At 41.1% G+C, this 26,907-nt stretch overlaps 1 protein-coding gene across 1 annotated transcript; it reads right to left on the bottom strand.

The window, feature by feature from the left end:
• Positions 1 to 12,512: 12,512 nt before the first annotated feature.
• Positions 12,513 to 25,302, bottom strand: LOC306962984 (BTB/POZ domain-containing protein KCTD16-like). Its single transcript, XM_079556402.1, has 2 exons — positions 23,705 to 25,302; positions 12,513 to 13,577 (listed from the first exon to the last, which is right to left on the bottom strand). The coding sequence occupies exons 1-2, from the start codon at positions 24,501 to 24,503 to the stop codon at positions 13,138 to 13,140; spliced, it is 1,239 nt and encodes a 412-aa protein (XP_079412528.1). The 5' UTR covers positions 24,504 to 25,302; the 3' UTR covers positions 12,513 to 13,137.
• Positions 25,303 to 26,907: the final 1,605 nt, after the last annotated feature.

The raw sequence follows: 26,907 nt of genomic DNA, 5'->3' as shown, positions 1-26,907 counted from the left end.
ATTTTTGTATGGAGACTGATTAAGCACGTACTCGTCGGTTGTTGTGTGAAAAAGCTCGGATGTGTGCAGCTGTATCATTTCATTATCAGCATAATAAAGAAAATGTGTTAGTTGGCTTGTTGCAGTTAGCTTCCCACAGTTTTTTGATCTTATTGCAAAAGAAGAGCATCAGTAGCTCAGTGCACTTGCCATGTGTCGTGGTCTCCCTCTGCTGGCGCGTTCACTGACCAGCTCCATTTATTTCAAAAAGCCTGCCTGCAAAAACAAAACTATGCCAAACCCTTAACTAGAGTTGACTTTTTTTTTTTTTTTTGCATGAATAAGTGAGAATCTTTACAATGTCGTGAGTGACATAAAGCTTGAGCAAGAGACAAGAGTGACATTAATTGATTGGTCTGAAGCCTAAATTACCCATCTTGCAACTTGAAAATAAATTATTTATTTATATTGGCTATGTTTGGAAAGTTCAGGACATCCTTTTGAATTTTTTAAACAAGCATAAATGTTTCATGCTGTTCTGCACGTCAGCAGAACTCGGGGAATTCTAAAAACCTACATGTGCAGCTTTTACAGCAGGAGAGTGCAATGGAAGCCATGACTTATTTACATGTTCATATCAGTGTTGAAACAGGCCTTTCCTCTCAAGCTTCCCTCACAGCTTAATGGCAATTGCAAGGAGTTCATTTTACTTAAAATCTCAAAGACTTAATTTGAACTCTTTATCTGTCTCCTTTTTCAGAGATTTGGAGCGTTCTTGTCCTGCTCCAGAAGAAGAAGTCAATGCAAAGTGTGTATCAAAAGGTGGTGGTCAGTCTAGCCACAGGTATATGGACTTCTGCGGAGCAATGTACAAATCTATCTGAGGTAAAGGGCTGCCAGGAGATGTGCCTGTTTCATACAATTTCATAGTTGCTGCAGGTTACTTTACAAGAAGCATTCTTCTCCCAAGTAAGACTTCATTTAAAACACTCTCTTCTTGTGAAAAGCTGCGAACTCAGTAGGGTTGGTTTGGGTTTCCCCTACAATAAGTGCATCATCATGCTCCAACCCTATTGTGTGTGGATATTCTTGAGATGCAGCAGTTTCATTCAGATTTGCTACACATAGGGCATTTTAGTTGCATGAAAGCCTCTTAATTATTTTTATCACTCAGAAGGAACTAATCCTCCAGGCAAAATAACTTACTTGTGGTGATAGTGGCATGTCATGATTGGAGAAAAGGCCGTCAGTTTAGTGAATATAAAAATATGCAGAAGGTGAGGCTTCAGGCTGCTAAAGTGGAAACAAACACGAGCAAGCTCAACTGGATCTTCCAGTTCTTTTCCTCAGCGTGTTTCTGTGCAGACACATTACCTTTTCAGTGCGTTCACACCCTGATTTACATGGTGGACCTACTGTGGACATGTCAACAGCCTTTGTTTAATTTAGGGCTAAGACTGCATAAGGCAGTCTGTTCTTTCTCTCCACATGTTTTATAACATTGTCCATAAGCAACTTAGAGACTTTTACACCCACAGTTTGTTCTGCCTTGTCCTCAACCAGCAGATTCAATCCGATGAATATTTCATATTTAATAAATAAATGAAACAACCTCTTTCTTACTGGGTAGCCCTCTAAGCCGCTGCTTACCTCTGAATACAGCAGCTCATTATCCTTCACAAGTCATTTTCTGAATTATATTCAGATTAAGCACATTCTCATTTATTTTTGAAAACAAAACATTTTTTGTTTCAAATATGCTTTATTTAAAGCCTTTAGCCACTTTGCACTGAAATGTTTGAAGATTTAAAAACTAAAATGTGTTTGCAGCCTGCTGTAAACGTGCTTTGTGGCTGCTGATTTGCTCTTGCTGTTCTTTCTTCATTTGCAGAGACATCTTAGTTATTTATGCCAGTGGTGACCTCCTCTGACTGCTCTCTGGGCTCCTTGTACATTAGTCACACAGGACACGGCTGTTTACAGCTGTCTCACTTGTCAAGATGCTGGCGCTCATCATCATCATCATCAGTGTGGGCCACATGGCTTTATCAGCTGTACCTCACCTTGGCAAATAACGGTAGGTTTATTATCTGGTTTGGGAAGGTTTACTCCCTAAATGTGCATTTACCTTACACCGTACATGCATCACACATAAAGGCAAAACATTTTCTTCTGGTTTGTTTGTGTGTTAATCCATACGAGATTACGTAAAGATTGTAAAATTGCAAGATTGCAGTTGGTCCTGAATGTGGTGGTGCGATGGCGTGCTTGTGGTGTGATGAGGTTGTCATGCTGTTCACGCCATAGCTTTCTGCCAGTAATTGATTACCACGCTTAAACACTGCTGAACAGACATTGACATTCTTATTTGGAAATGCAAACACAACCCGATGTATTCAGACTGAGATATAATTGAAATCGAGAAAAAACTGTATCACGATGACTAACTTTTGGGGTTTGTGCGACACTTGCTCGGCAGCTTTGGTGCAACACGGGTGTGTTATTGTGTCGCTGGTCTGCTGCACTTGAGATTGACTGGGGGTCATTGCATATTTGCATGGATTTGTCGTGTATTAATAACTCGAAATAAATTCAATCTATCTATCAATAAATCAGTCAAAACTAAACCTAAAAATGTGATGTTGCCTTTCAACATTTTTATGTTGTAACCAAGTAGCTTGATGATTTTCCACTATTAAGTATCTTTTATTATTTGTACTGATTTGAAGGATTGTAGGATTGAGCCATCTTCCCATGCCCAATATATGTATATATATAGATTGTTAACTTTATGTCATATTTCACACAAAGCACCTTTACAACTCTATGGTTGTTATTAATTGAAATACCTAAACACTAATCCAAACTGTTATTATCTTGACCATAACCAGGTCAAAACAGCTTCAATATAGCAAATAAAAGGCAAATCCTACCATAGGACTCCAGTCTGCCCACGTCAATAGAGCTCTGGACTGAATGTTATAAATTTACCCACGGAAATCCGTCATATTATTGGAACTCGCAAAAAGATTAATAAAGATTAATATTAGCTAAAAACGAAATAAAAAGAGCCCATGGACAACTCCCTTAGATGCCTGCCAACTACTGGTAAATACATCACAACACAATGTAGTTCCAAATGCTTGTGAACAATAGCAGCATGTATTTTACCTGTTTTTTTCTTTCTTTCTTTTTTTAAATCAATTGGCTTATTAGTATTAAATGTGCCAGCAATCCCAAAAATCTTAGCAGATACATGACACAATCCCAAGCCCTTTAGGCTCTTTAGATTGTTATGAACACAACTTATTACAACAAAACTACTCACACTGGTAAAAGTTGAAGTATTTTTTGTAGGAGAGTCTTTTGGTGTGCAAATGCTCCCGCAGCTGTTTGATATAGAGATTTTCATGAGGGAAACTAAAAATAGGACGCACACCTCTGAGCCAGCTGCCTCCTCCTCGCCGCTGCCTTTGGGACTCGCTCTTCTTCCTTTTTCTTCTTCTGTAGCTCTTCGTTCTGTGGCCCCTGCAAGCTCCCTATACCCTCTTGTTCAGTGAAGCCCAGTGTACCTGTCCACATGGTGTTCACACTGTAACGAGACACTGCTTTAGCGTCCTGTGGTCCATTCTCTGACTTGGTGGGAAACTAGAACACTGAAAAATGTGCCTGTCCCATGTGTGTGGATCCAATTATTCACAAAGCACAATGAAGCTAAACAAAGATTCTTATTAAAAGGAAATAAGGCATTAGCAGAACCTGCCAGACGCTTCTGTAGTTAGACACTGGCTGCTGTCCTGCTTTTGGCGCACTCTGTTTCGGCTTGTTCCATTCAAAGCTTGTGGTTTGGGTTTTATTATTAGGAGCAAGGCTGGACATGAACATAAGCCAACAAGCCAAGTACTGGTAGATTTCAAGGCCACTCTACATATTTAAATAACATGGTCATTGGATGGAAATAGCAAGGCGCCTAGATATAACAGGGGTGCAGCCCTGTTTATTATTATTATTATTATTATATTATTTTATTATTTATTACAGTAATAACTTAGGGGGCTAGGGTAAAGGTTTTGTTAAATCATTTGTAGTACATTAATTGTGTGACCTGTTTTCCTTGCCTTTCATTTACAGTTAAGTTACTACTTGGTACCAATGGGATGATCTGCAAGCACAGCCTATGAAGGGGTTATACCTTGTCACGAGGTTGAAGATGAGTCTTGAAGTTACAGCAGTAGCAAAAAGTAGAAACATTCTTCAGCAGTGTCAAAATGGAATCAAACTAACTGCAAAGGCTGCCAGGTATTTAAGGCTATTTCATACTTCATAAGACGCAAGAACTCTGTCTTTACACCGAGAGCTGCAAGAGCAAAATTCGTTGTAACCATGGAAACGTATTTTAACACATTTATTACTCTGAAGGCAAAAAATTATCTGTCTCCTTAGGGATTTATCTTGTACAATAATACCTTGTTAATACCTCTACAAACATGTTTTGAATTTCATGTGATTCTTGTATTCGATTAGAAGTTAATAAAAAGTTAATTCCCCTGTAAAAGTTTAAAATTAAAGTTTAAATGAGCACTATGAACTGACTCGCACTAATTGAAATTTTTATCTGAAAAATTGCAATGGTAGTTTCAACTTATATAGTGCTTTTCCACCTACAATACAGGTAGACACTTTACAGCACTTTACACTTTGCTTTATAGCAAGGACTCACACTCTTCACACTTCTCACTCTCATTCATACACCAATGTACGCAGACACTGGAGGCTTGGTGGTTGAAGTGTCTTGCCCAGGAACACAATAACAGTGGGCACCTTCAAGAGGTGGGATTCGAATCCTCGAGCTTCCGATCATGAGACACCCTACCATCTGTGTCACTATCGCCCACAACAATTGTGCTTTTCTAAAATTGCGCAGCCCTACTTATTATAGCAAACAGATTTTTCATGTCATCCAGCGTCACCATCTCCTTTTGTCGTTACAGGTGTGGATGCAGTCGCGGCTGTGATGAGACGTGTGTCAGAAGTGATTAAGGTAACCCTGAATATCATCACCAGGAAAGATCACGACTCCTGCTTAAACAGCGAATACAATCAGTACACTGCAGTGAAACTGAGAAATGTCAGCACTCCCTCTGAGGCTTTCTGCACTCGCTCACGGCGCTGTACCCTGCACACACACAGAAACAGTGGCAGGACATCTTTTGGCAGGCTTACTTTCTGCACTGCATCCAAAGTGGTCATACAATTGTTTGAAAGCAGCAAAAATAGCTCAAGACCGCGCTCTATACTGTTCAAGTGAGGCATCGTCAGAGGTGGTTAGTAACAAAGTATATTTACTTCAAAGTTTTAAGAATCTGTGCTGAACTTGAGTTGTATTTATGGTGAGTCAATCAATAATTAACTTATCTTGTGTTGCCGTACAGAAGGGGATTTTTGAAGCTGCATAGTGTAATATTTAATTTAACTGATTTGTATTTTCTACAGCAAATATTTCAATACTTTTGATTTAATTTGACCAAGCAACTGTTTTTACTGCAATAACATCTGTATCAGTAGTATCTGTACTTTTTCAATGTATTAAAATTGGCTACTTTGACCCCTGGGTATGGTCTTTTTTTCTTCCTAAAGGTGATCCTACAGTAGAGTGGGCCCTAACTGGTGGTCAGCTCCTTCAGGATTGATCACCCGTGTCCAGCGTCAGCAGGTCCTTTGGTCTGTTACACTCCTCTCTTTCACCTTGACCGAGCTCTTGGCTCTGAGCCCTCTGTCCTCTTCTTTCAACTCCAGATGCTGGACTTTGCCCAGTGAACAGTGGGGCATTACAGCAAATGAGTAACACAATTGCAGAGAGTGATGGTGTTTTAATCAGTGTGCTAAGCTGGAGTTCAGCTGTAAGAGGCTTGTAACTTAACCCACACCAGTAAGGTCTTGATTGCGCGTTGACTTCATGAGGACGACTAATTAACATGTCCCTAATTTAGAAATCATTCTTCTCAGTGCAACAGGCTCTGATTAACCGCCGCTATCAGCATCACTCTTATCCTCTTTGTGGAATTATTTGGAGGAATTATTTTGAGCTTGTTGACAATCCATCTCCACATGTGAGAAGTGAAAGGATTAGACGTGATGTCAGACATCTGTGATAAAGGCTGCTCGATCTCACTGCGGCCATTCGTCATATAGTCTGTGACAACTCAACTCATCAGAAGGAGTCAGGGTCCCTATGATGAGTTTCTAACTCTTGTTTATAGCTCACCTCCTTCTGCCGACTGTAGTCCTTGCCCAATCCCTCTACCCGACGTAATAATGCCTTTGAGGTAAATATCATTTGTTTTGTACAGAGTTTCTGATGGCTGAATAATGGTTTGACGTGTGTTGCTAAATGAGAGTCTGAGGCCTAAGATGAAAGTAATCTGGCCTTTCTGTCTGAATGGAACTCAGTCCAATGGAGATTAATGAGTGCAGGAGTCTTAACGCTTTCAGCACTACAGCTCTGTGTTGTCCAGAGGTCTTAACTCACAAGCAGCCAATCGAATCGAATCGCTGTCCCTGCGTAACTGCCGTTAACAGACAACCGGCTTCTTAGGCTGTAAGTAGAAAAGACATTTCATCCCCTAAGGATGATTACACGGGAAATAAATAATAAACACATTATTTAATAACATTTTGGGAACGATGTTGTTGGGGATGAAGCTATAAAAAAAAATTAAATATAAAACTCTATAGTGCATTTAGTTACCTTTCACCTGATAAGCTGTAATAAAAAATCAATCAATTAAAAACTACATTTTTTAAATAAAGTATAAAGTCTAGTGGTTAAGGCTGGTGCACAACAATTTGCTGAATGTCTCTTCCCACTCTTCACCCCTTTTTCCCTGGACTGCTCTGTCCAATAAAGCTTTAGGGCAGAAAATAAAATAAAAACACTCAAAATATATGAAATGTACTGATACGGATAAACTGTCGCTTGAGTCCCTACTGTGTTGATTGTGTGTATCGTGCTGCATTTTCTGCAGTGGATAAAATGCACATTTGATCTGCTGATCTGCTCAAAACAGTGCTATGGCAGGTCAGCTGACATGAATGCAACGAGCCTGCCATCTGTGTGCAGAATTTAATCTCTGGGTGGATTAATGTGTCCGGCACGGGACATGAGACTAGTTCATTTTCTTCTTATTCAGATTCAGATTTGCAAAAATAATAAAATACAGTGGCCATTGGAGACAGCACAGCCCTGCTCTGAAAGGTGACAACAAGATAATTTTTCCTCCAGAGAAAAGTGGCTTGTTTAATGAGTGGGTTTGGGACATAAATGTATTCAGTATTAATATGCAGAACCTGTTCCCAGTACTGTAACCCCTTTAAAACGACAGAATATCACTCAGATTAAGATTGGATTGAAATGAGAGAAATGTAGCGGTCCGAGACTACATCTTCCCCACTGAATTCCGTGTTAAAGTGGCCGCCTCCAGCTTAATGATGAAAACTGATAAGGACACACACAATAACCTCGTGTGCTGAAGCCCTCCTCGCACAAGCTGCACAAAGGATTTGTTTTAATTAAACCCGCACCCCTCAATCGCCTCCAAGTCAAACGCTCTGATTATTCGCCTTTTACTGTAACAGCTTAGTAATGCATTTTGAACATGGTTCCTCCCAGGGCTCTTGTTACACGGAAGAAATTAACTTTATCACACAGGCAAAAGGTCCTCTGAAGCTATTTGAAGATGTTTTATAACACAATAATGCCTTGAGGTGTGGTTTCAGTGTGTGCTCCTAATCTTAATAGAAGAGTGAAGAAGTTTGGACCAATTAAGACAATGTTCCCTCACTGACTGTTAAATAGGCCGAAACATTAGCTGACAGCAGCAAGTTGGATACAGTCTCATAAGCTCGAGTGTCTACATGCAGTAATGGCATACTGACAAAAATCAATGACAACATTTGAACTGTGAAAGGCATAACTTTGGCCTCTTAACCAGCCAAGAGGTCTGTGTTGGCTATACTATCTGCATTCATTGTCGGTGTCACAACTCCACCACAATTACTGCTTATTTTCTGGATTTACTGTCAGATGTACAACAGTATTTTATCCCCTGCAATATCCTCTGTACTGCTGATTTGATTTATAATAGTGCTGCCCCGCTGCACACACTCTTTCCACTGTGGCAGAGAGCTGCTGATCAGTAGCCCTTGGAGGTGATTTATGAGCAATGGGATTTCCGGTCAGAACAGCTTAATTGAGCCTGTATATTCTCCAGAGCAGTCCTTGAGAAGGGGATAAGGTAATGAGGGGGGAAATGACAGGTACTGGACACTTTGGCTGTAAATCAGCTGCTGAGGAAATGTTCACACAGTAAGTACACCTGCACGACTGCGGCAGCGTCAAGTTCACTGCTCTGACCCTGTAACAAGGCGAGGGACTGAGACAGCGCTGCTGTACTCTCATTTTCGCTGCTTCTTCTTCTTCACCTCCGTTCACTGTGGTCCCAGAGGGAGCACATCCACATACATGCCCCGCTCAGCCTCAGGACGGGTGCATGTTTGGCCTCGTTAGCTTAGCCATTTTTTTCCACATTGTTTGGGTTTCGAGGGTGTTTGGATGGACGTTGAGTGAGTGCGTAGAGCTGTACTTCAAACACAGATTAGTGTGATGCTGACAGAGAGATTCAATGATTGTGTGTCTATGCTGTGACTGAGTGCTGGCGCCAAAGCCTGGAGCGCTGGGAGAAGGTGGCGCCAAGAAGTGGAAAAGTAGACATAGACAGTTGCCTGCTGAAGTCAGCGCTTACTGACAGCTGTCTCGTGCACTGTGTCCTTTAGTGTTTGACCATGTTTAGTTAGATCTTACATTATAGACCTACTATTTGGAAACAAATCACAATGGAGCAGATAAAAACGGCCCGAGCATCTTGTCCCTCGCAATGCCTTGAATAGACCTGAAATCAAAATGCAGAGATTCAGCTTAGACTTGTCAAAGGCAAACCAGGTCACCAGTGCTGATGACATTTCTTCTACTCACATGCCTTACCCTCTTGCTTGCATGTTTTGTAATCCATTTCCTGGCAGAATAGTGTCCAGTAACCTGTCTGGCTTGTTATATTTTCCATATAAGTGCATAGCTGTGAGTACTTAAATGTATGCTCACTATTTCCCCAGAGTCAGGAAGCCCACTACGCCTGTGACATTCACCTTCATGTTGTCACTTTCCTCCAGAATCATTTGTAATGCATTCCACTGGTATTTCTGCTCATTGGACTTGGCAGAATCAGGCCAGAGTCAGACCCCGAATGTACTCGGTGGCTGCAAATTGGATCTTATTTCTCTAAGTGTGTCCCTGTAGGCGTTTCATGAAAGAGCACCGCTGCATGTAGGCTTAGTGTACAGTAATCACAGCTCACAGCACAATAGGGATTGGAAAAGGGGTATTGACCCTGAGCAAGTATGTATAAAATATGTGTTAGGTAAATAAATACACGCATGTGGCCCTGGTGGATAAGCATTACCATATAGAGAGGCCGGTTACTGCAAATATTATTATAAGCAGCTTTATAGCCGTTTCACCTGGAGTATTGGCTTTATGCCGTTTTCTGGAATTATATCCTGCATGTGCAAAATTCCCAAGAATACCTTTGATAAGTCACATCTCAACCATATTTTATGCATTAGCAGTCGGCCATCTTCATTCACCTTTCCACACAAATATTGTACACATTCATTGCACCCATAGGAAATGATCCAAGTATTAAAACATTATTGCCTGCCTTGTATTCCTTGTGTCACTGCCTGAAATAAATGAATAAATAAAAACAAATTGTGCTTGCCCAGAGCCTGAATAAATAATAGAAGAGCATCCAACATTATTATGTGCTGTTAGCGCTGAAGCACAGGTGACTGACAGTGCATTGATTGTTATGGAAAATGTTTTAATGTGCTCACTAAAAAACATATAGAGCACAACTATAGTAATGTGTCACCATCTCAACAATGGAAGTTGCATACTTTAGCCCAGTCGAACATTTGTTGTAAGCAGGTAATTGCTACACCGCCCAACATAGACGTGCAAATGGTGTGTAAAATCAGTTTATGTCTGTCTTAACAGAGGCACTAAGTCTATTTGAGCTCATTGATACAGCTGCATTATTTGCACACAACAGTTTTTTATTCTCAAACAAGTAACTGAGGCCCTGTATCTATTTCTTCTTATGTATGTATTTGCATATTTAGACTTTTATGAGTGTCTTGTAAAGGATGGAATGGGAAAATGTTGGCTTTTCTGTGTGGAGTTTGCATGTTCTCCCTGTGTCTGGGTGAGTTTCCTCCAGGTGCACCGGTTCCCATGAACAGTCGATTAAATCCTGCACAGGTTCACCCCCGACATGGCTCGTAATTATGTTGCCTGTATAGTGACTCATAATAAAGGACCTGAACTGTCCTGTTGTTACATAAAACTGGGAAAGGAATCCCTCTGGAAAGTCAAGCCCAGTTAGAAATAGCAGTGCTGTATATGAGACTTAATGTTATTTTGAATCGTGGAAGGATGATGCTGAATATGGATTGTATTTAATGATAGTTCAGGGTCGGGATCGGACACTATTGATCGAAAGGAGAGTGGCAGGCGCGGGTTAAGGTGGGTCTGTGGGATAGGTTAGTGAGGTCGGTCGAGTCAGCCCGGGACACTCCATTCTGATGCGGGTGCATTTGATATGCAAAAACACATGCATTGATTTTTCATTGTGGTATTAGGATTCACATAGTGCTTAATGCACAGCCATCTCAGTGTTGAAAAGAGACACACTGGATTTCCAATAGAAAGACGCTGGTGTTTCGGGCTGCACCATTTTGTATAACTGAACCGAAATCACAATAACCATAAGAAATCTGTCTCCATAAGTATTTATCACGTGTAATATCAGTCTTTGGCAAACCCCAAGGGGATTCTTGTGTTAGTTTTGCGAATTTTAATCTTCTTGAAGGTGTTTAGAATGTAGCCTTTTTTTATTTCAAAACTTTTATTGCTAATCTAGTGCAATAATTGTCAGAAAATGTGCCCATCATCCCAAATGGCGCTGCAATAGTGTTTTGATGAAATAAAGGATAAGCCAACAAACTGCATGCTCTTTGTATTATTGTCACTCTTGTTTTGAAGGTTGAAGCAGAATGATCTCTAAAGCGTGCATCCAAGGCATTATAAATATACCAAGACAAAACTGCTATAAATACTGCTTCCTATGGCGCTTGGGGATGCTCAACTATACTGCAGCTATTTATACACCGTATATTGTGTCCCTGGGATCATCTCAGAAAGAAAAGTCAGATTACAATGTCAGGAAGAGATCGTTTTTCTTTCAGACTAGATCCGGGGTGTGGGATTTGCAGTGGGAGGCAATATTGTTAGTGTCCTGTCGGATAACACTGTGCTTCCCATTAACAGTGGAGATTAAGGCGGCACCCCCATGGTCCAAAACAAACTGGTGAAACATATAATGAACTTGAAATCACTCTGCATTGATCAAGAGATGAAATATCTGCAGTTAGTGACAAATTAGATCAAATAAAATTATTCAAACAAGGATTTCCGCTGACATCAGTCTCTACAGAAACCCATGGGAGACACTGGCTAGCATGTATTTGGATCATTCATGCTGAGAAGGCGCAAGAAGCAAGTTTTGTAGAATCAATCCTCAGAAAAATACCCATTCATTCAGATTACAATTCTAAATAATTTATTTGATTTTTGCACACTACAGTCAAGGATTCGTCAAACACTCAATAGCATCATATACCCTGTACATCTTCATTCCATCACACATTTTGACAAAAACATTTACATGGCTTACAGATGTAGGCAGTGCTCTCCTCAAAATAAGTATTCTCTCGGTTAACACTCCATATTCCATCTCAAAACCGGTGAATTAAAGTTTTCTCTGATATTGCATAATGATGCCTTAAAATGGTGAAATGACATGCAGTGCTGTTTTCAAAGCATACAACACGTAATATGTGGGGTCAGTGGAATATAGTGATAGTCCATTGCTAACTCACTGTACCATCTGGGCAAACTCTTTTGAACGTATAGCTTTTTTAGAAGACTTAGGAAGGAATACATGACAGGCTATCACTTTAGATCGCTGTTATGGAAGTACAGCCTGGAAGACTTGTCTACCGCTACACCTGACCTCATCACAACATTGACTGGAATGCTTCGCGGTAACAGCCAATGCTGTTCAGAGCCCTCCGCCGCCCCAGCTTCACCCCTTCTTCTCATCAAAGGTTCCCTTCACTTTCACCACCACTAGTGACTAGGGTCCAGAGGAGGGCTATTTCCTGTTTCCTGCAGGGGCCTAAACACCAAAACTATTTTAAATCTCTTCTTCGCTTGCTTGTGTTCCAATCCCAGTCTGTCCTGGTTGAATATTGTGTTTTATGTGGCTTAAGCAGCTGTGATCTTAATATCTGTGCAGGAGATCTTGACCTCCCTTGCACTACAAACCGGGATACACTGTGCATTATGAAAGATTTAGACTATACCAAAATCGGATCTGCCACTGTGGATTTTTTTCTGAGTAGTTATTTTGGAGTTGCCCTGGCTTAGCCACAGTTACTCAACCCCCAAACGTTTCCTGTTTCTTCCCATGCACATTGGGGTCTGTTTGTCTGTATAAACAACAAACAAAAGCCACCATGTTGCCATTGCCTCGAGGTTTTGACTGAGTCTCATGGGGAAATTTAATAGTGCTGCTCTACGTCTCTTAACATCTCGAGAATGTGAAATCGTTAGCTTTTGAGACGAGTTGGTTCAGGAATCAGCTTTCTCATCCATTCATGTTACTCTTCCACTAAAGGTGAGGACTTGAAGCAGTCTGGCCCTGAGGTTACTTTGTTGCTCGATGGTGCAGTCATGTTTCAGTGATAACACTCAGAACAAGTATAATGTAGAAGAAACCTGATTTAAACTGGTGCCTATCACACAACACTGTGCTTGTTTGTCAAACCAAAGACTCAGGCGGCCTTGTGCTCCATATATTGTAGTGCTGGCAGCAAAGTGTCTTAATTTCTAATACAGTAGTGTCTTGGAGGGTGCAGCTTTTCTAGCCTGTTTTCTGATCCCTTTCATGGATGGTAACCTGATATCGCCTCCTCTCGTATTCAGAGCCGGTACTTTCTCAGCAGCTCTGATTGCCACATGTTCTTCCTCTCCGGAAAGCGATCTGGAATCTTAATGCGTCGGAAGTCCTGGATGCACTTCTCCAGCTCCTGCTCCGGAGTCATCTTCTCCTTGTTGATTTTCCTCCCCTTCGCAGCGCCGAAGGTCCTCACCCGCAGCATGTCCGTCTTGCGGCGCATCTCGGCCTGGTGCAGCATGTGCCCGGACCCCTTTGCCATGGAGCGGTCCAGAGTCTGGGCGTTGGTCGGTCGGGACACGGGGCCGCGGATCACTGTGCCCTGGGGAGAGCTGGCCTCGGACTGGGACTCCGAGCAGGACGTGGACACCTCGTTGAAGGAGGTGCCGCTCTCGCCCTCGTGTTCGCTCTTGTGGCTCTTGCAGCAGCAGTCACAGTGAGAGGATGACCATTTGGACGGTCCACCTAAAACACACACATAGAATACAGTTAGTTTCAACCAGGAGCTGCGTCAGAACAAAATAATATCACCCTCATTAGAAAGTTAACTGCAAAACGTACAGTACACATTATTTCATGTTCTCCCTGGGATTGACTTTTTTTTGGTTAGGGTCATGGTTTGTGTATGCTCCTAAAAAATTGCATTGTATTTGGACAAACTTTTTCAGATTTTATTTCTGTAATATCTTTATTCCTTTGCTATCGTTAAGTGGCAGATTTCAGCACAACTGATCAAGCAAAAGCGCACACAAGCTATTTCAGTGTCACAAAAATCTGTGCTCAAGTGTAAAGATGTCCAGTTACCTCCAGTGCAAGTACGTAGGTGTGCTGAAGAAAAAATGTGGGGGTCTTTGACATTTAATTGCTGGATTTCAGAAGTTGTTGGGCTGTGCATATTGCTTGCTGCGCCAGAGTGCATTCTCAGGGCAAGGCTTGTCTCTGAGCCAAACCAATCTGCTTTAAGGTTATGCTCTCTTATTATAGCCGCATCCTGTCTACCATTAAGAGGCACATATACCTTACAGAAAGCAGATGATTGAAGTACCTCGCCTATATGGAAACAAACAAGGTACTACGATAGTTTACTATTGAATTAGGAATCTGTTCCAGCCCATTGTCTGCTTTACAAGGTTCACTTAACTCGCCCTGTAGGGATTTTTTCTTTTGCATTTGGTCGATCCATCAGGAGGTGTAGTGCCCTGGGACCCTCCTCCAGAGGAATTTGAGTTAAGTGGACCTTGTGCCCAGGTGCAAAGTTAGCATACAGTACATGCTTCAGGTTGATGACAGATGCAAAGAAAGAAACAAATCAGGGTTTTCACATTTTCTGGATAATCCGTGGATTAGTATAACAATTTTTACGGGAGTGAGCATTTTATTTTATTTTTATTTTGTTTTTGGGAGCACACACAGGCTTATTATCTTTTTGTCAGACAGGGCAGTGTATGGGGTGTAAAGAGCATGAGACACATGCACTAACTGACGGATGTGTACAATAACCCCTCAGCCTCGCCCAAGCCATTGTAATGCGTTGTTGTGCTCAAGTGAGCAATAGTTTTATTCGGAAATCCGGAGAGATGGCTTTTTTGGGTCAAAATGTGTAAACTTCATCATTATGCACCATTATGTTGTGCTCTCTTTTCTCCTCTGCTTCTGTTTGCTGCATGTCCTTCACTTTCAATCTTGAACAATGTACTTCAAGCGGAGGATTGGGTTGACTTTCTTTGTCTTGTACTCTTTGTCTCCTCTTGCTGCCTCCTACATGGATAATTATGAAGTACTGCGTGTTTGTACTGCCCGCTGGCTTGTGAAGTGCTCAAGTAAAGACTGTAAACAGGAGAGCTGCCTTTTGTTTCCAAAAATATCTACAGGCTGAGATCAGTCGTCCGAACAGGTAGAAATGAGCAATGCTGGAAACCACACATCATTTCTTTTCCAATACTCAGATGAAATGCAGATAATACATGATAAGAAATCATGGGACTGCATCAATAGCCTGATGCAGTGGTTCTCAAAGCGCTATATAACTTGAGACCATTTGCCATTCTTTGTTTAGACCTGATTTAGTCCAATTTTAGACTTGTTTTTAGATTTGATCTTGATACACTGTCCTCTCAAACCCCGGTTTCAAACGGCGAGGATGATTGCTTTGAGACTTTTCATCTCTATGGGTGATAGATATTTCTGTGTACAACTATCAACTCAAATGTTTATGCTTCAATTTTTATCTGTCTGTAAAGAAGCTCAATTTCCAAAGTTGAAAATTTCCAGAATTTTGCAACCCTATAGGCACCCAACATTGTAAAAACAATAATGTGGCAATAAATTGTGCTGCTCTATTCCCTTTCAACCTGAAAACTCCGCTGTTGAATCAACAGTGAATCTATAACCTCCTAATGGCCTGCAGTGAGATTATAGGACTCAATATCTCAGAGGGTGCAGTAACTCGTCCATTACCTCCTTCCAGTGCCTACACCAATTTACGTTTAGTGAAGCAAGTTCAAGGCATTTTAACCTCTGCAATACCGACCGTATCTCTGCTGTTGTGATTGCACTGAGCTGATAGTGAGAGTCACTAACAGCTTTTTAATGGCTAATCAATGAGTTAAGAGGCCAATCAGTGCACCAATTTCTCTCCACAGCGAGAGCCGAAAGCAGATGACGAGACGTGCCTGGCAAATGCATGTGTGTTACTGTGGAGGGCTGGTCTGTTTGTATAACCAAAGGCCAAACATAAAAATCACAGTCAATGCTGTTTAACTGCGGAAAATACATAGTGGAAAGTATATCTAATTTACAGTTTTATGAATGCGCTTTAGCTTAGAATTGGCGTCTTTTTTCCCCCTGTAACCTGATTTAGTTTTTTAGATCAGCACTTTGAGAACATTACAGCAACCTCCCTCTCTCTTGGTACAGCAGCATTTCTTGTCTTTTTCAGCAAACTGCATTTATAGTTTGTGTGTTCCACATTGTTTTACTGGATACTTTTGTACATCTTTGCTGTGTTTTTGTGAGGTTCTGTGGATTTTTTACTGCAGAGAGTCCGTACTAGCCATGAAGGGCACAGGTTTTTTTTTTTAAAGTAAACAAACAGCTAGCTTATGAGCTAAAGACATTTGAGACCTGCAAATGTATTCTTCTGAAACACTAAAGAGGCACCACGATCCCCCAACACCTGCAGCACAGTGGAGGAAACAGGGGGCAAGCAGGGAGGTATCCGGGCAAGACACAGCTAAGCCACACAAGTATTCCAACCCTACTACTACTAATGTTCATTCTCTGGAGAATAAGACGGATTATATTCGTCTGCTATGCCCCCTAGATGATGGTGAAAGACTGTTGTGGAGCTGAGGGAGCTTTGCAGGAGGAAGAGGAAGGTGGAGGTGGAGGAGCTGACAAGTGCAGGACACTACGCTCTCTGAAACAGGGACAAACCCAGGTGACTGCACCATTTCAGAGGATCACTGAAGGAGGTACAAACATGCTGATCAGGTTGGCTCTCAATGGCTCATGACTAACCCAACACCTGAATGCAATTTGTGCAATGACAAATAAAGCACTTAACTTACTGCCGTTGTTCATCTGTGCCCTATATTATGGTTATTCTAAAGTCAAGCATTTTAAATAAAGATATTTACCAAGTCATATTGACTGGGGACCCACCTCTTTCATTCAGTGAGTCAAATGTGTTTCTACTTCTACACTGCAGGATATCATATTTAACATTTTTGTCATTAATCACTGTTTACTCCTGTTGAGTAGGACATTCATAATTAATAATAGATGGATTATTTGGTCAAATTAAACAGAGTATCATTAAAAACAAATTATATGCCTCCCTGGGTGTCATGACCCTCACATTGTATCCCCCGTATCCAACATGACAGTCTTCAATGTATTTTAGTATAAGAAAGAAGATCCTTTTCTCGATACATTGTTAGCCTCCGCGCATTAAAACAAGTGAATGTGTGTACACTTAGTCCACTTTTTCAGGGAAGCCATTGATCGCTGTGTGTTTCTTCAGATCCATAAGGCCTGTATAAAAGATCATATTCCAACCACAGCAAAAGGCCCATGGCTGCGTCTGCACTTCTCATAAATAACAGAGAGGGAGTCGAGTTTAGCTCTGTCAAAGCAGGCAACTGAAGCAAAAGCATCAGTGTCTGTCCTCACTCCGGGGGCAACAAGACTTCGATTGAAATTCAGCAACATTTGGGGCTTGTTTATAATGACATGACACAATTGTAGCCATTTGGAGTCTTTAGCAAATGGCAGAAAAGTAGGACATGATGTAGGCAGCAGAGTCTGACAAATGAAAATGTCACTGGGTTATAGATGTGTTATGTGCTTGGTCTAAAGTGACTCATCAAGCGTGTCGCTACTGACTGGTCATCATACAAAGTCAACAGAAGCATGATAGGGATATAACAAAGGTTTGGCTGCTACTGAGTTGTCCAATAAAAAGGGGAAAATATCTGTAACTTTACAGAATAGTTCAATGATTGTGATTATATTTGTGTTTCAGTCCACTGTGTACACTTGTACGGACGAATAAACATTAGAAACTATTGAAGTTTGAATAGCTAAACTAATAAAGAAGCACATGCATTTTGAAACATGTTTGTAGAGCTCTAATATACCGAGTTGCAGCTTTCAAACAACTGTATTATGTTAAACTTCTTCCATCTTTATCTTGCCCTTGACTGTCATCCCCCAGTTACAACAGTAAAATATGTCCTTTGGATGCCTGCAGCTTTCTTTTCCCCTTTGACACTTCTGCTCAGATGAAGCAAGAGATTGTCATGTGTATGCTGTTGGGGCAAATGCACAGTGCATTGCGTGTAAACTTGTTTGTCAGGGTAAATATGCAGATTAATGCAGCCATTCAGGCAGCTCACATGAGCAGAGAGCTGGAGTCACCCTGGCCACAGACTCACAAGATCACAGATCCAGTGGCACAAATAATTTTAGTTTGCCTCTGGTATAGTGTGGTTTACACTTTGTTAGCTCAAAAATTAGGCCAGTGTGTCCTTCCAGCAAGAGAAAGGCTTGTCTTGCAGAGACAGTGACAGGCATTGCAGAGTGAGAATCCATTTCACTGGATAAAGGCATTCGGAGCAAAAGTATTACTTCAGCAGTTTCTGACCAGGCTGCAGTCGCCTTGTGTCATTGATAATAATGTCTGTCATATCTGTGTGAATTACAATTAGTCAATACCAATTATATCAAGCCCTTGTGGCTGAAGCTTCTCATCAGCACCACTCATCACAAACTGCTGCTGAAAGAAGAGTCACAACTCATTTAAATCAATTATGCCAAAAACAAGGCCAGAGCCATTTTGTAGCACCCTGTAACCACACTGTCTCCACATGATTATTTTAGCCAATTATTAGCATGAGAGCACGATGCCCTGCTGGGGTTAAACAATACTGCAGTCTCTTACTTGAATCGGCTTTGACTTTGACCAATATTGTTTGTCTATTAAAAGCCCAACACTATAATGATCGCTAGTCTGACCACACGTAAGACCCAAGCATATCATTGATGAGATCAATCTGGCTGATATTTAACACAAACTTACATTTCTCGCGTCAAAGCAGGACCAAATTGAACCCTGACCACAGAATGTAAATTATGTCTGAAAGGGGTCGTCAGGGGGAGAATAGATGATGTCCAGACAAGCAGACACGTGATTTACACAGTGCAATGACATTCCCTTACTGCTGTTCCTCTAGGCTTGGGGCTGCAACCATGAGCAGCCGGTGACCCACGAATGGAAAATAATAAGCTTCACTTCGAACAGTGTCTTTTGTTTAGAATATGAAATCGTCTTCATGGGAATGATAAATCCACTTCTACTTCTGATTTATTTTCAGGATTCTTTTTCAAGGTTAGCCGGTTTGTCTTCTTGAACTGAGCTGCTTTGTGAGAAAAATGGTTGCAGTCGAGCACATCCGTGGAGTACGTCTGACCATTTTTCTGCCCAGGTACTTTTAAAGACCATTATGAGTTATTCATGGAAGCCCCATCTATCTCTTGTAAGGCCTTACCGATCTATCGTACTCTGGCTCTCTCTAGTCACTCCAGGAACACCCAATCTCTGAGTCTATTACACACAAGCTAATGATTACTCTCTTCTCCCCATCTCAGCTGCGTTATTTTGTTGAAGCCCTTACGGTTACACAACTTCTCATTTAGAGCCAAAATGAGCACTGCCAAAGCCTCTCTGACACGCTCTTTATTCTTATACTCTTATCATGGTTATATTGAGAGCACACTAGCATTCAGTGCCATCTATTAGAATCATATTAATGTCATTACTGATCAGTCAGGCTGGTGACTCTAACATTTATTTTGAACAAAAAGATTATCTCATATTTCTACATATTGACTTTGAATTACTATTAAGCATAGTCATTTGTAAATGTACTAATATCTATCTGAAGGGTTCAGCGGAGAAGAAATAAATACTGTATCAAGAAGTGACTGCTTTTAATAATCATTCAACATTCACCCGTGAGAAAATCGTCAATAAGAGGGACTACTAAACGACTCAATAGGCACAAGTACCCTCGGAAAGAGGACTGAACTGATCACATTACTTATGAAAAGCCTACATCAGTGGTTCTCAAATCGTTTCACACCAGGTACCACATTATCTCACATTGACTTTTCAAGTAATTACAGTATAAATCAGGGCTGCAACAGATCTTCATAGATCTGAATTGAGAAAATTATAACTAAATTATGCCTAAACTGCATGTAAACCAATGACTAAACCATAAAAAAAACCATCTAATAAGTGCATTACTGTAACATAAATAAAATTCAAATGAATAAACACTAAACTTGCAGATGATCCACCACCTGAAGAAGCCCAAGTACTGCCAGTGGTACACAAACGACTACCCTACATCTTTCTCTGAAATACTACTATATATTGTATTGTAGGTACAGCTTGATGTATCAGGTAAGCATAAAACATTGTATTTTGCTTTACAAGTTTGTGTTACCAAGTTTCTCAAATCGCCACTGTACAGTCCCAATCAAAGGTGTTAGACCACTTAAAAAATGGCAAAAACTCACATTTTGCCTGGTTAAATCTTAACAAAGTCCCAAGTAGAACTTCAATATGCAACAAGGGGAAATGGGAGGGAGACAAGAACAATTTTGAGTAAACCTTTTATTGAAAACAACAGCTAAACTGAAATAGGCTGTTTTTGCAACTGATCCAAAGTTTAAGACCACATTCCTTTAAAATGCCTAATCTGAGCAAAAATGTGCTTTCACTGTCATTTTCTGTCACGTATTCACACTGTCGTGAAGTCCGGATGGGAAAGGCAAAAAAAATGTGTCTCCTTCATTTGGGTCGAGGGTTGTTTAGTGTCTTGACGGACAGCCAATTGTATCCTCCGGCTCAGTGCTGGATACATTTCTTGGGTCTTCCCTTGGTTCCATAACCCTTTTTCTTTTAAGAAATTCAAAATGACTGTCTTACTGCTTCCCACCTCAGCAGCGATGGCATGCAGCAAGAGGCTATGCTTAAGCAGCTCAAAAACCCAACCACGTTCATTGTCCATTTGTTGTTTTCAATAAAAGCTTTACTCAAAACTGTTTTTGTCTTACTCCCTTTTCTTCTTGTTGCATATTGAAGTTCTACTTGGAACCTTGTTAACATCCAAACATGCGAAATGTGAATTTGACAATTTTTCAGTGAGTCTTAAATTTTTGATCAGGACTGTATTTATTATTCATTCACACTATACTTGGTGGTGGTAAGCTACAATTGTAGCCACAGCCGCCCCTGGGGTAGACTGATGGAAGGCTACCAATCTGCGCCATCGGCCGCTCCGACTACACCAATCGCTCACTCTCTCTCTCACACACACACCCACACTCTCATTCATTCTGGCCTATAGCACATTTTTATAGTAGTAGGGGAAGCCAGAGTACCCGGAGGAAACCTGCGCAGGTACGGGGAGAACATACAAACTCGATACAGAAAGGCCCTGTCCGGCCGGGGATTGAGCCTGGAACCTGCATGTGAAGCACTAACCGCTGCATGGAGCTATATTCTTAAATAAAATAATGTCGCAACATAACATGTCAAGCCTCTCGTCAAAACTCTGCTTCATTTATCTTTTGCATCATTTGTTGAAGCCTAAAAAATGGTGAAACACTGGTTATATTTATCCCTGCAGGCAGTGGCTGTAATTGAGAGAGGAAGGGGGATGATTTTTGACTGATCAGACAGATGAGACTGACACCACGCAGTAAGGTGATAGAGTGAAAGCAGGGAAACTGAAATGGGTGAGGACTACAGAGAATCCTACTTAATAGGAGGTCAAAACAGATGACCTACACAATGACAACCAATTTGTTCTCTAGAATGCTTGCTTCTAAGGAGGGTGACTTTTTGTTCTATCTCTCTAGCACTTTGTATTGCTTTCTGCACAAAATGTGTAAAAAAACTTTTGCTTGTAATTTAGGTCTAAACTTGAGGAATGTACATTTTGCATGAAGGGGAGACAGAGACTGGTTTTCTATTGTCTGTCATAAGCTTAAAGCCTTGACTTTAAGTTGTCCCCTCTTCCTCTTTTCCTATTTGGCGGCACAGTGGTGTTAGCTCTCGTGCCTCACAGCAAGAAGGTCCCGGGTTTGATTCCCACCTGGACGAGGCCTTTCTGTGTGGAGTTTGCATGTTCTCCCTGTGCATAGGTTTCCTCCGGGTACTCCAGTTTCTCCTAACTAACTCCCAAGTCCGTGAAAGAACCCCCTCACACAACTTTAGTTGCAACCTATAAGATGGCTCAATTAAAATCTACGACTTTTTGTTTGATATTCGAATTTCAGAAACTTATCACCAGCTGGCTTTATGAAAAACATCATACAGTTGGGAAATTGTCAGACCCCTAGAAAAAAGACAAATTGTTTCCTCAGTTCAATGTTTTCTTGAGTGAATGAAAACATATTACAGCAACAAAAATGGCACAATGTTAAACTTTATGTTTAGTACTAGTATCAACTCCCCCTGATTGTAACGCAATGAGAGAGAGAACCTACCAGCCAGCCCCAGTCTCCCCTATTATATCAGTGTTATATAATATTTGTATTGTGTTTATTGAAAAATGTAAATAATTGGCCTCCCTCTGCTGCCGATATATCATTCTATTGTGTAAACTATTGTCTCATGCACCAAGGGTTTTAGAGTAACATGACAATCTCTGTGTTCTGGGTTTTATTTGAATTGACAACAAAGTTAACTAAACTAATAGCAGCACCGTACAGGTATAACTTGAGTTTTTGTGCTTTCTCGTGTTCTCTATTGTTCAAAAGGTGCACTTGTCTACATACTGTATATTGGGACGTCAAGCCCTGGGCCAGCCACTGTCCTATATTCAGAAGAAGGTGGGTATTTTTAAACTGTTTCAAAATGAAGTGCACCTTTTATGTTTCCATTTCATTTGTCACGCGGTCTTTGTATTTTTTTTGTTCTGTCTCCTCAAAGTAAAATGTTTTGCTTTCTTTCCAAATATAAAGTGTTGCTCTTTCCAGAGCTCCTTTAGACTGAACTTCTACTTTAATCTATTTTTGTTCTCTTGCTTCTGCCTCACTTGCTTCTCCCCATGGCCAGGTCTCATGCAACTTTTACTTCCTCGTTCCTCCAGCTCCTGCTCTTCCCATCTGTGCTGCTCACTGATTTCTTCAGGCTCATATTTCCCTCTAAGACTCTGCCTATACTGTGCACTCTCCAACTCAAATAGAAACTTTGTATTGTATGATAGCCCAATTTCAAATCAGCATTGAATTAGATCCTACTTTCTTATTTTGCACGATATTTAAGTCATTGCAGACATCATGCATATTCTTTGCTGTGGCAGTTTATGGGTGGGCTACTTAGATTAAGATTATCATCTGTATTTCAGCACTACATTTCTTCTCTTACTATGTTATTTGAGTTAGCTGCCGGATAATGTTATAATTAGACCATAAGAACAATTATATTGCTAAATCGTTAACACACCATATGTCATGTCTTTTGTCTTTTCCCGCTCTCACCCTCCAACTGAGCCTCCTTCAGTGCTTTCAAAGGGATCACTGAGCATAATAAGCGCGTTTTTTTTATTTATTTTTATTGACCATATGCTCATGTAGGCTACTTAAAAGTAGGCACAGACGGAGAGATGGAGAAGGCAAGGAGTGGCCTCCTGTCCACTGGTGCTCGATTATTCATAACCCATGGGCTGCTGGCAGAATCTGAGCAATAATAACACATGTTTACGTATGACGCATGAATAGTCTACTTCAGCCTTGTGACTCAGTTGTCCTGTGGGCAAGTCTGACTCTTATCTAGGACCCCAAACAGAAGCTAAAAATCACCCGCTGCACGAGGACCGCGGATTTAAAGAGGGATATACGCAAGCATGCCTCTTGGTGCTGAATTTCTTTTACTGAGCCCTCTATAAAGCCATGCCCTGTTTGTGCTGGTGCCTCATCTCAATCTTTTCAGCTTTACATCAGTTACTAATGACAATATGTTTTATTCATTAACGTTACAAAATTATAATTTTACAGATAGGTGTAGTACTCACGGTAGAAGATGTACTGTGTATAATTGGACCAGACCCTGTCATCCGCGTAATGACCGACTGGGGACGCTGTCAGTGATGTATTGCAGGCTACAATATGAAAGCCACTCTCCGACAGCATGTCGAAAGCTCTTTCCAGATGCCTGAACTTGAGGTAAAACCGGCACGTGTAGCGGTCAGGTGCTCTGTCTAAATCCCTATTCTCGCTAAGGGCGTCTCCAAATACTTCCTTTGCCAGACCGATCCTGCTGCTTATGAAAATACGTGGTAACTTTCTAACTTTGGCATCAGTCTGACTCTCTTTGAATCCAGCTGCACACACGCCTTTGAGCATCACTGTTATGTAGCCGTATCTCTTGTCCAAAGAGTAAGAAGAGTAAAATCGTTCACTGCCCTGGGATGTGTCATCAAAATCACTCAAATATAAATCGTCTTGAATTAGTTTGGAGTCATCTGAAGATAAAAGTTTCACCAAATCAGGCAACTGAAAGTACTCCGCTTCTCTTTTTAAGCGCCCACGCTCTGGAAAGTGGTCGGGCAGGACAACTTGCTTGTCTCTAAGATAATCCAAGACATATCGAAAAAGAAAGCCATCTCTGTCAATAAAATATCGCCCCCTGAAGTCTCTAGATAAATCATTAGAGGATCCTTTCTTGTTGAACAGCTTCCCTAAAAGTGAATTAGAAAAGCTTGCCAGAGTGGCTTGGCGCGTGTAGTAGACCTGTCCTCCCACGTTTAGTTCAATAACATCTGTTGGAGGATCTTTTGCCGTTTGTGTTTTAGAGTTGTCGCTTAAAGCCATTTTAGTCCGCTCTGAGAGAACTCGGAGTCCTGCTAAGAGGAGAAGGGGCGTCCCAGAAGTTCAGGGTGTGGGGTATCGCGCATGGCGCTCACATCACGCGCTGCAGTTCTTGCGCGCCGACGAGTCCCTAGGTGTACGAACTGTATATCCACACTTTAACCCCGTGCGTTGTGCATCTTTTGGAAAAGATGATCGACAATTTTCATAACTAAAGCCCTGTAAGCGCATCCCGTTACTGTCATCCACTGCAAAGGGTCATACCGGGGACTCCGCAGAAATACAATTGGCAATTTCTTCCGTTTAAAAATGCCAGTGAACCAAAAAGTATCATCAGCTGTGCTCAAAGAGCTGCTCCTTGCGACTCAGAAATATCCAAACACGGTGTGCGCGTCCGGCCACTGCACAGCAGTGAGACTGAGAGGTACTCCACTTACGAGGCTGAAGCTGTAACTCCTGTGCGCACCTATCTCTCCAAACTGAGTGTGGACAGTAGAAGATTTGTCAATATTTTAGCATCAAGTTGTAGAAGAACTGTCCCGTAAAATGTTGTCTTACTTCATAGACAAAACATGCTTCCCTAGATCTTGTACATTTGAGCATGGATTTCTCTTTCTATTTGACATGCAGCTGTTGGCCTAAAGGATCTAGCGCAGTTTTCACTGAGCCTAGAGCATTGTGGACTTTAATCCCTTTCCCGAGTCTTCACAGAGGCATTTGCGTCCACATTAAACGCTTTTAGCTGACGCGCTTATCCCACGGGCTGACGGGGGCAGGCTTTGGTGCCCGTGTCTTGCAAATACTTATCTGCAGAATGGGGCGTCTGTGGCACGCATCTGTTCACGAAAAACTGGTCTTTCAAATCTTTAGGTTTTCAAACTTTAAGTCTAAAACAGGTTCAACATAAACATGAACTGAAATGGATAGTCCTCAATGTTGTGTAATTTAGAAAAAACACTTTTTGTTAAATATATATATATATATATATTGACTGTTATATCCACCTGCATCTGCAAAACAACTAGGGATACTTAGAATAAAGCTGTCAATGAATTGGAAAATTGATCTCCTTCTCAATTAGCGACTCCTCAGGTTCAGCACCATGGACAGCACCGCCCCCTCCCCCTTCCGCCACTCCCGTCCTTTCGTGTACTATTTTTTTTTCTCAATGGAATCATAGCTACAGAGCTGATCAGCCATTTGGCACACTGTCCGGCAGTATTGGAAGTAGAATAGAATGCATGTACCCGGCAATAGAAGTATTGCTTCTATGTTGCTTAGGCTTAGTGTACACTTTCACTTGGGAGCATTTACACAACGGATAAATAAAAATAAATAAATAATTGTAGCCCTCAAGAAATTCATAGGCTTTCACCAAAAAACATTTTTTGTATGGTGTGCTCACAAGTAACGGAAGCTCAATTTCACTGCCAGTTGTCACAATAGAGTCCGGCCCTGTTCATTGTACTTGTTACAAAGCCACCAGAGGACCAAGTGGGGCACAGAAGGCTGGATTTAAGACATGGAAAAGTACTTTACCATCTGCCCATGCAAATCCAAATATCACAAGATGGGTTTGTTAGAAAAATCGTCAGCAAAATAAAGACAGTCTTTGTAGTTATCTGTATTTGGCGTTTTCTTTTTTTTTTTATCCCTGTATGTCAAAGATTCATAATGCTCTTGTTTGTTTTGTGTTTTTTAAGTCACACAATCATGTCGCATATCTCATTTTTGCTTTTGCTGGTAGGAGGCATTGGTGATGGAAGAGCACCCTTGACTGGTACTTTGGGGGAGGCAGCGGTCACGGTTTGCTCTGTTAATTCGGAGTTATATTGTGCTGGAGAGGGGTTGCTAAGCAGCCACATGGGTCTGAGTGGGATTCAAACAGTGGAGATTTAGAGCTACAGCCTAAATATGAGCAAATTTTTATATTTGAGCTTTTACCACTGCATCATCCAAATCATGTAAAGACCCCAAACATCGCAAGAGCAGTGGGAAGTGCAACAGCATTAATATTTCAAAAATAATTGCTGCATACAGTATTATGTCATAATTTCCATCTGCTTACAGCGTGAGAGAGGTGGACCCAGTTACAAATTCTATGCATGGGTTCTGTTAACGCATCATTAAGATGAGATTCCTGTGTATAGGCTACAAATAAAAGGACAGAAAAAACAACACCGCGACTGAAGGAACACCGTAAAAGTCTACAATGGTATAGAAAGGTCATTGTCACACCCACTTAAATATATTTCATCTGTGAATATTATTTCATATGAGATAATGACAGAAAAGACTGGGATATTTGAAGGAAAACATTCATTGCCATCATCAGTTTCCATAACATGACCACAATACATGTGCAGAAACTTTATTGATAAATGACATTAATGTGGATAGTTCTTGC

Source organism: Gobius niger (assembly GCF_951799975.1).
Source record: "Gobius niger genome assembly, chromosome: 5".
NCBI lineage: Eukaryota > Metazoa > Chordata > Actinopteri > Gobiiformes > Gobiidae > Gobius > Gobius niger.
Note: the sequence above shows the minus strand (reverse complement) of the source record. Positions and strands in the feature narration are given on the sequence as shown.

Excerpts from the sequence above, each read along its gene's own strand:
- LOC306962984 (XM_079556402.1), bottom strand. The coding sequence starts at position 24,503 with ATGGCTTTAAGCGACAACTCTAAAACACAAACGGCAAAAGATCCTCCA. Across the intron at positions 13,578-23,704 it reads TACACAGTACATCTTCTACC|GTGGACCGTCCAAATGGTCA; the intron begins GTGAGTACTACA and ends TGTGTGTTTTAG.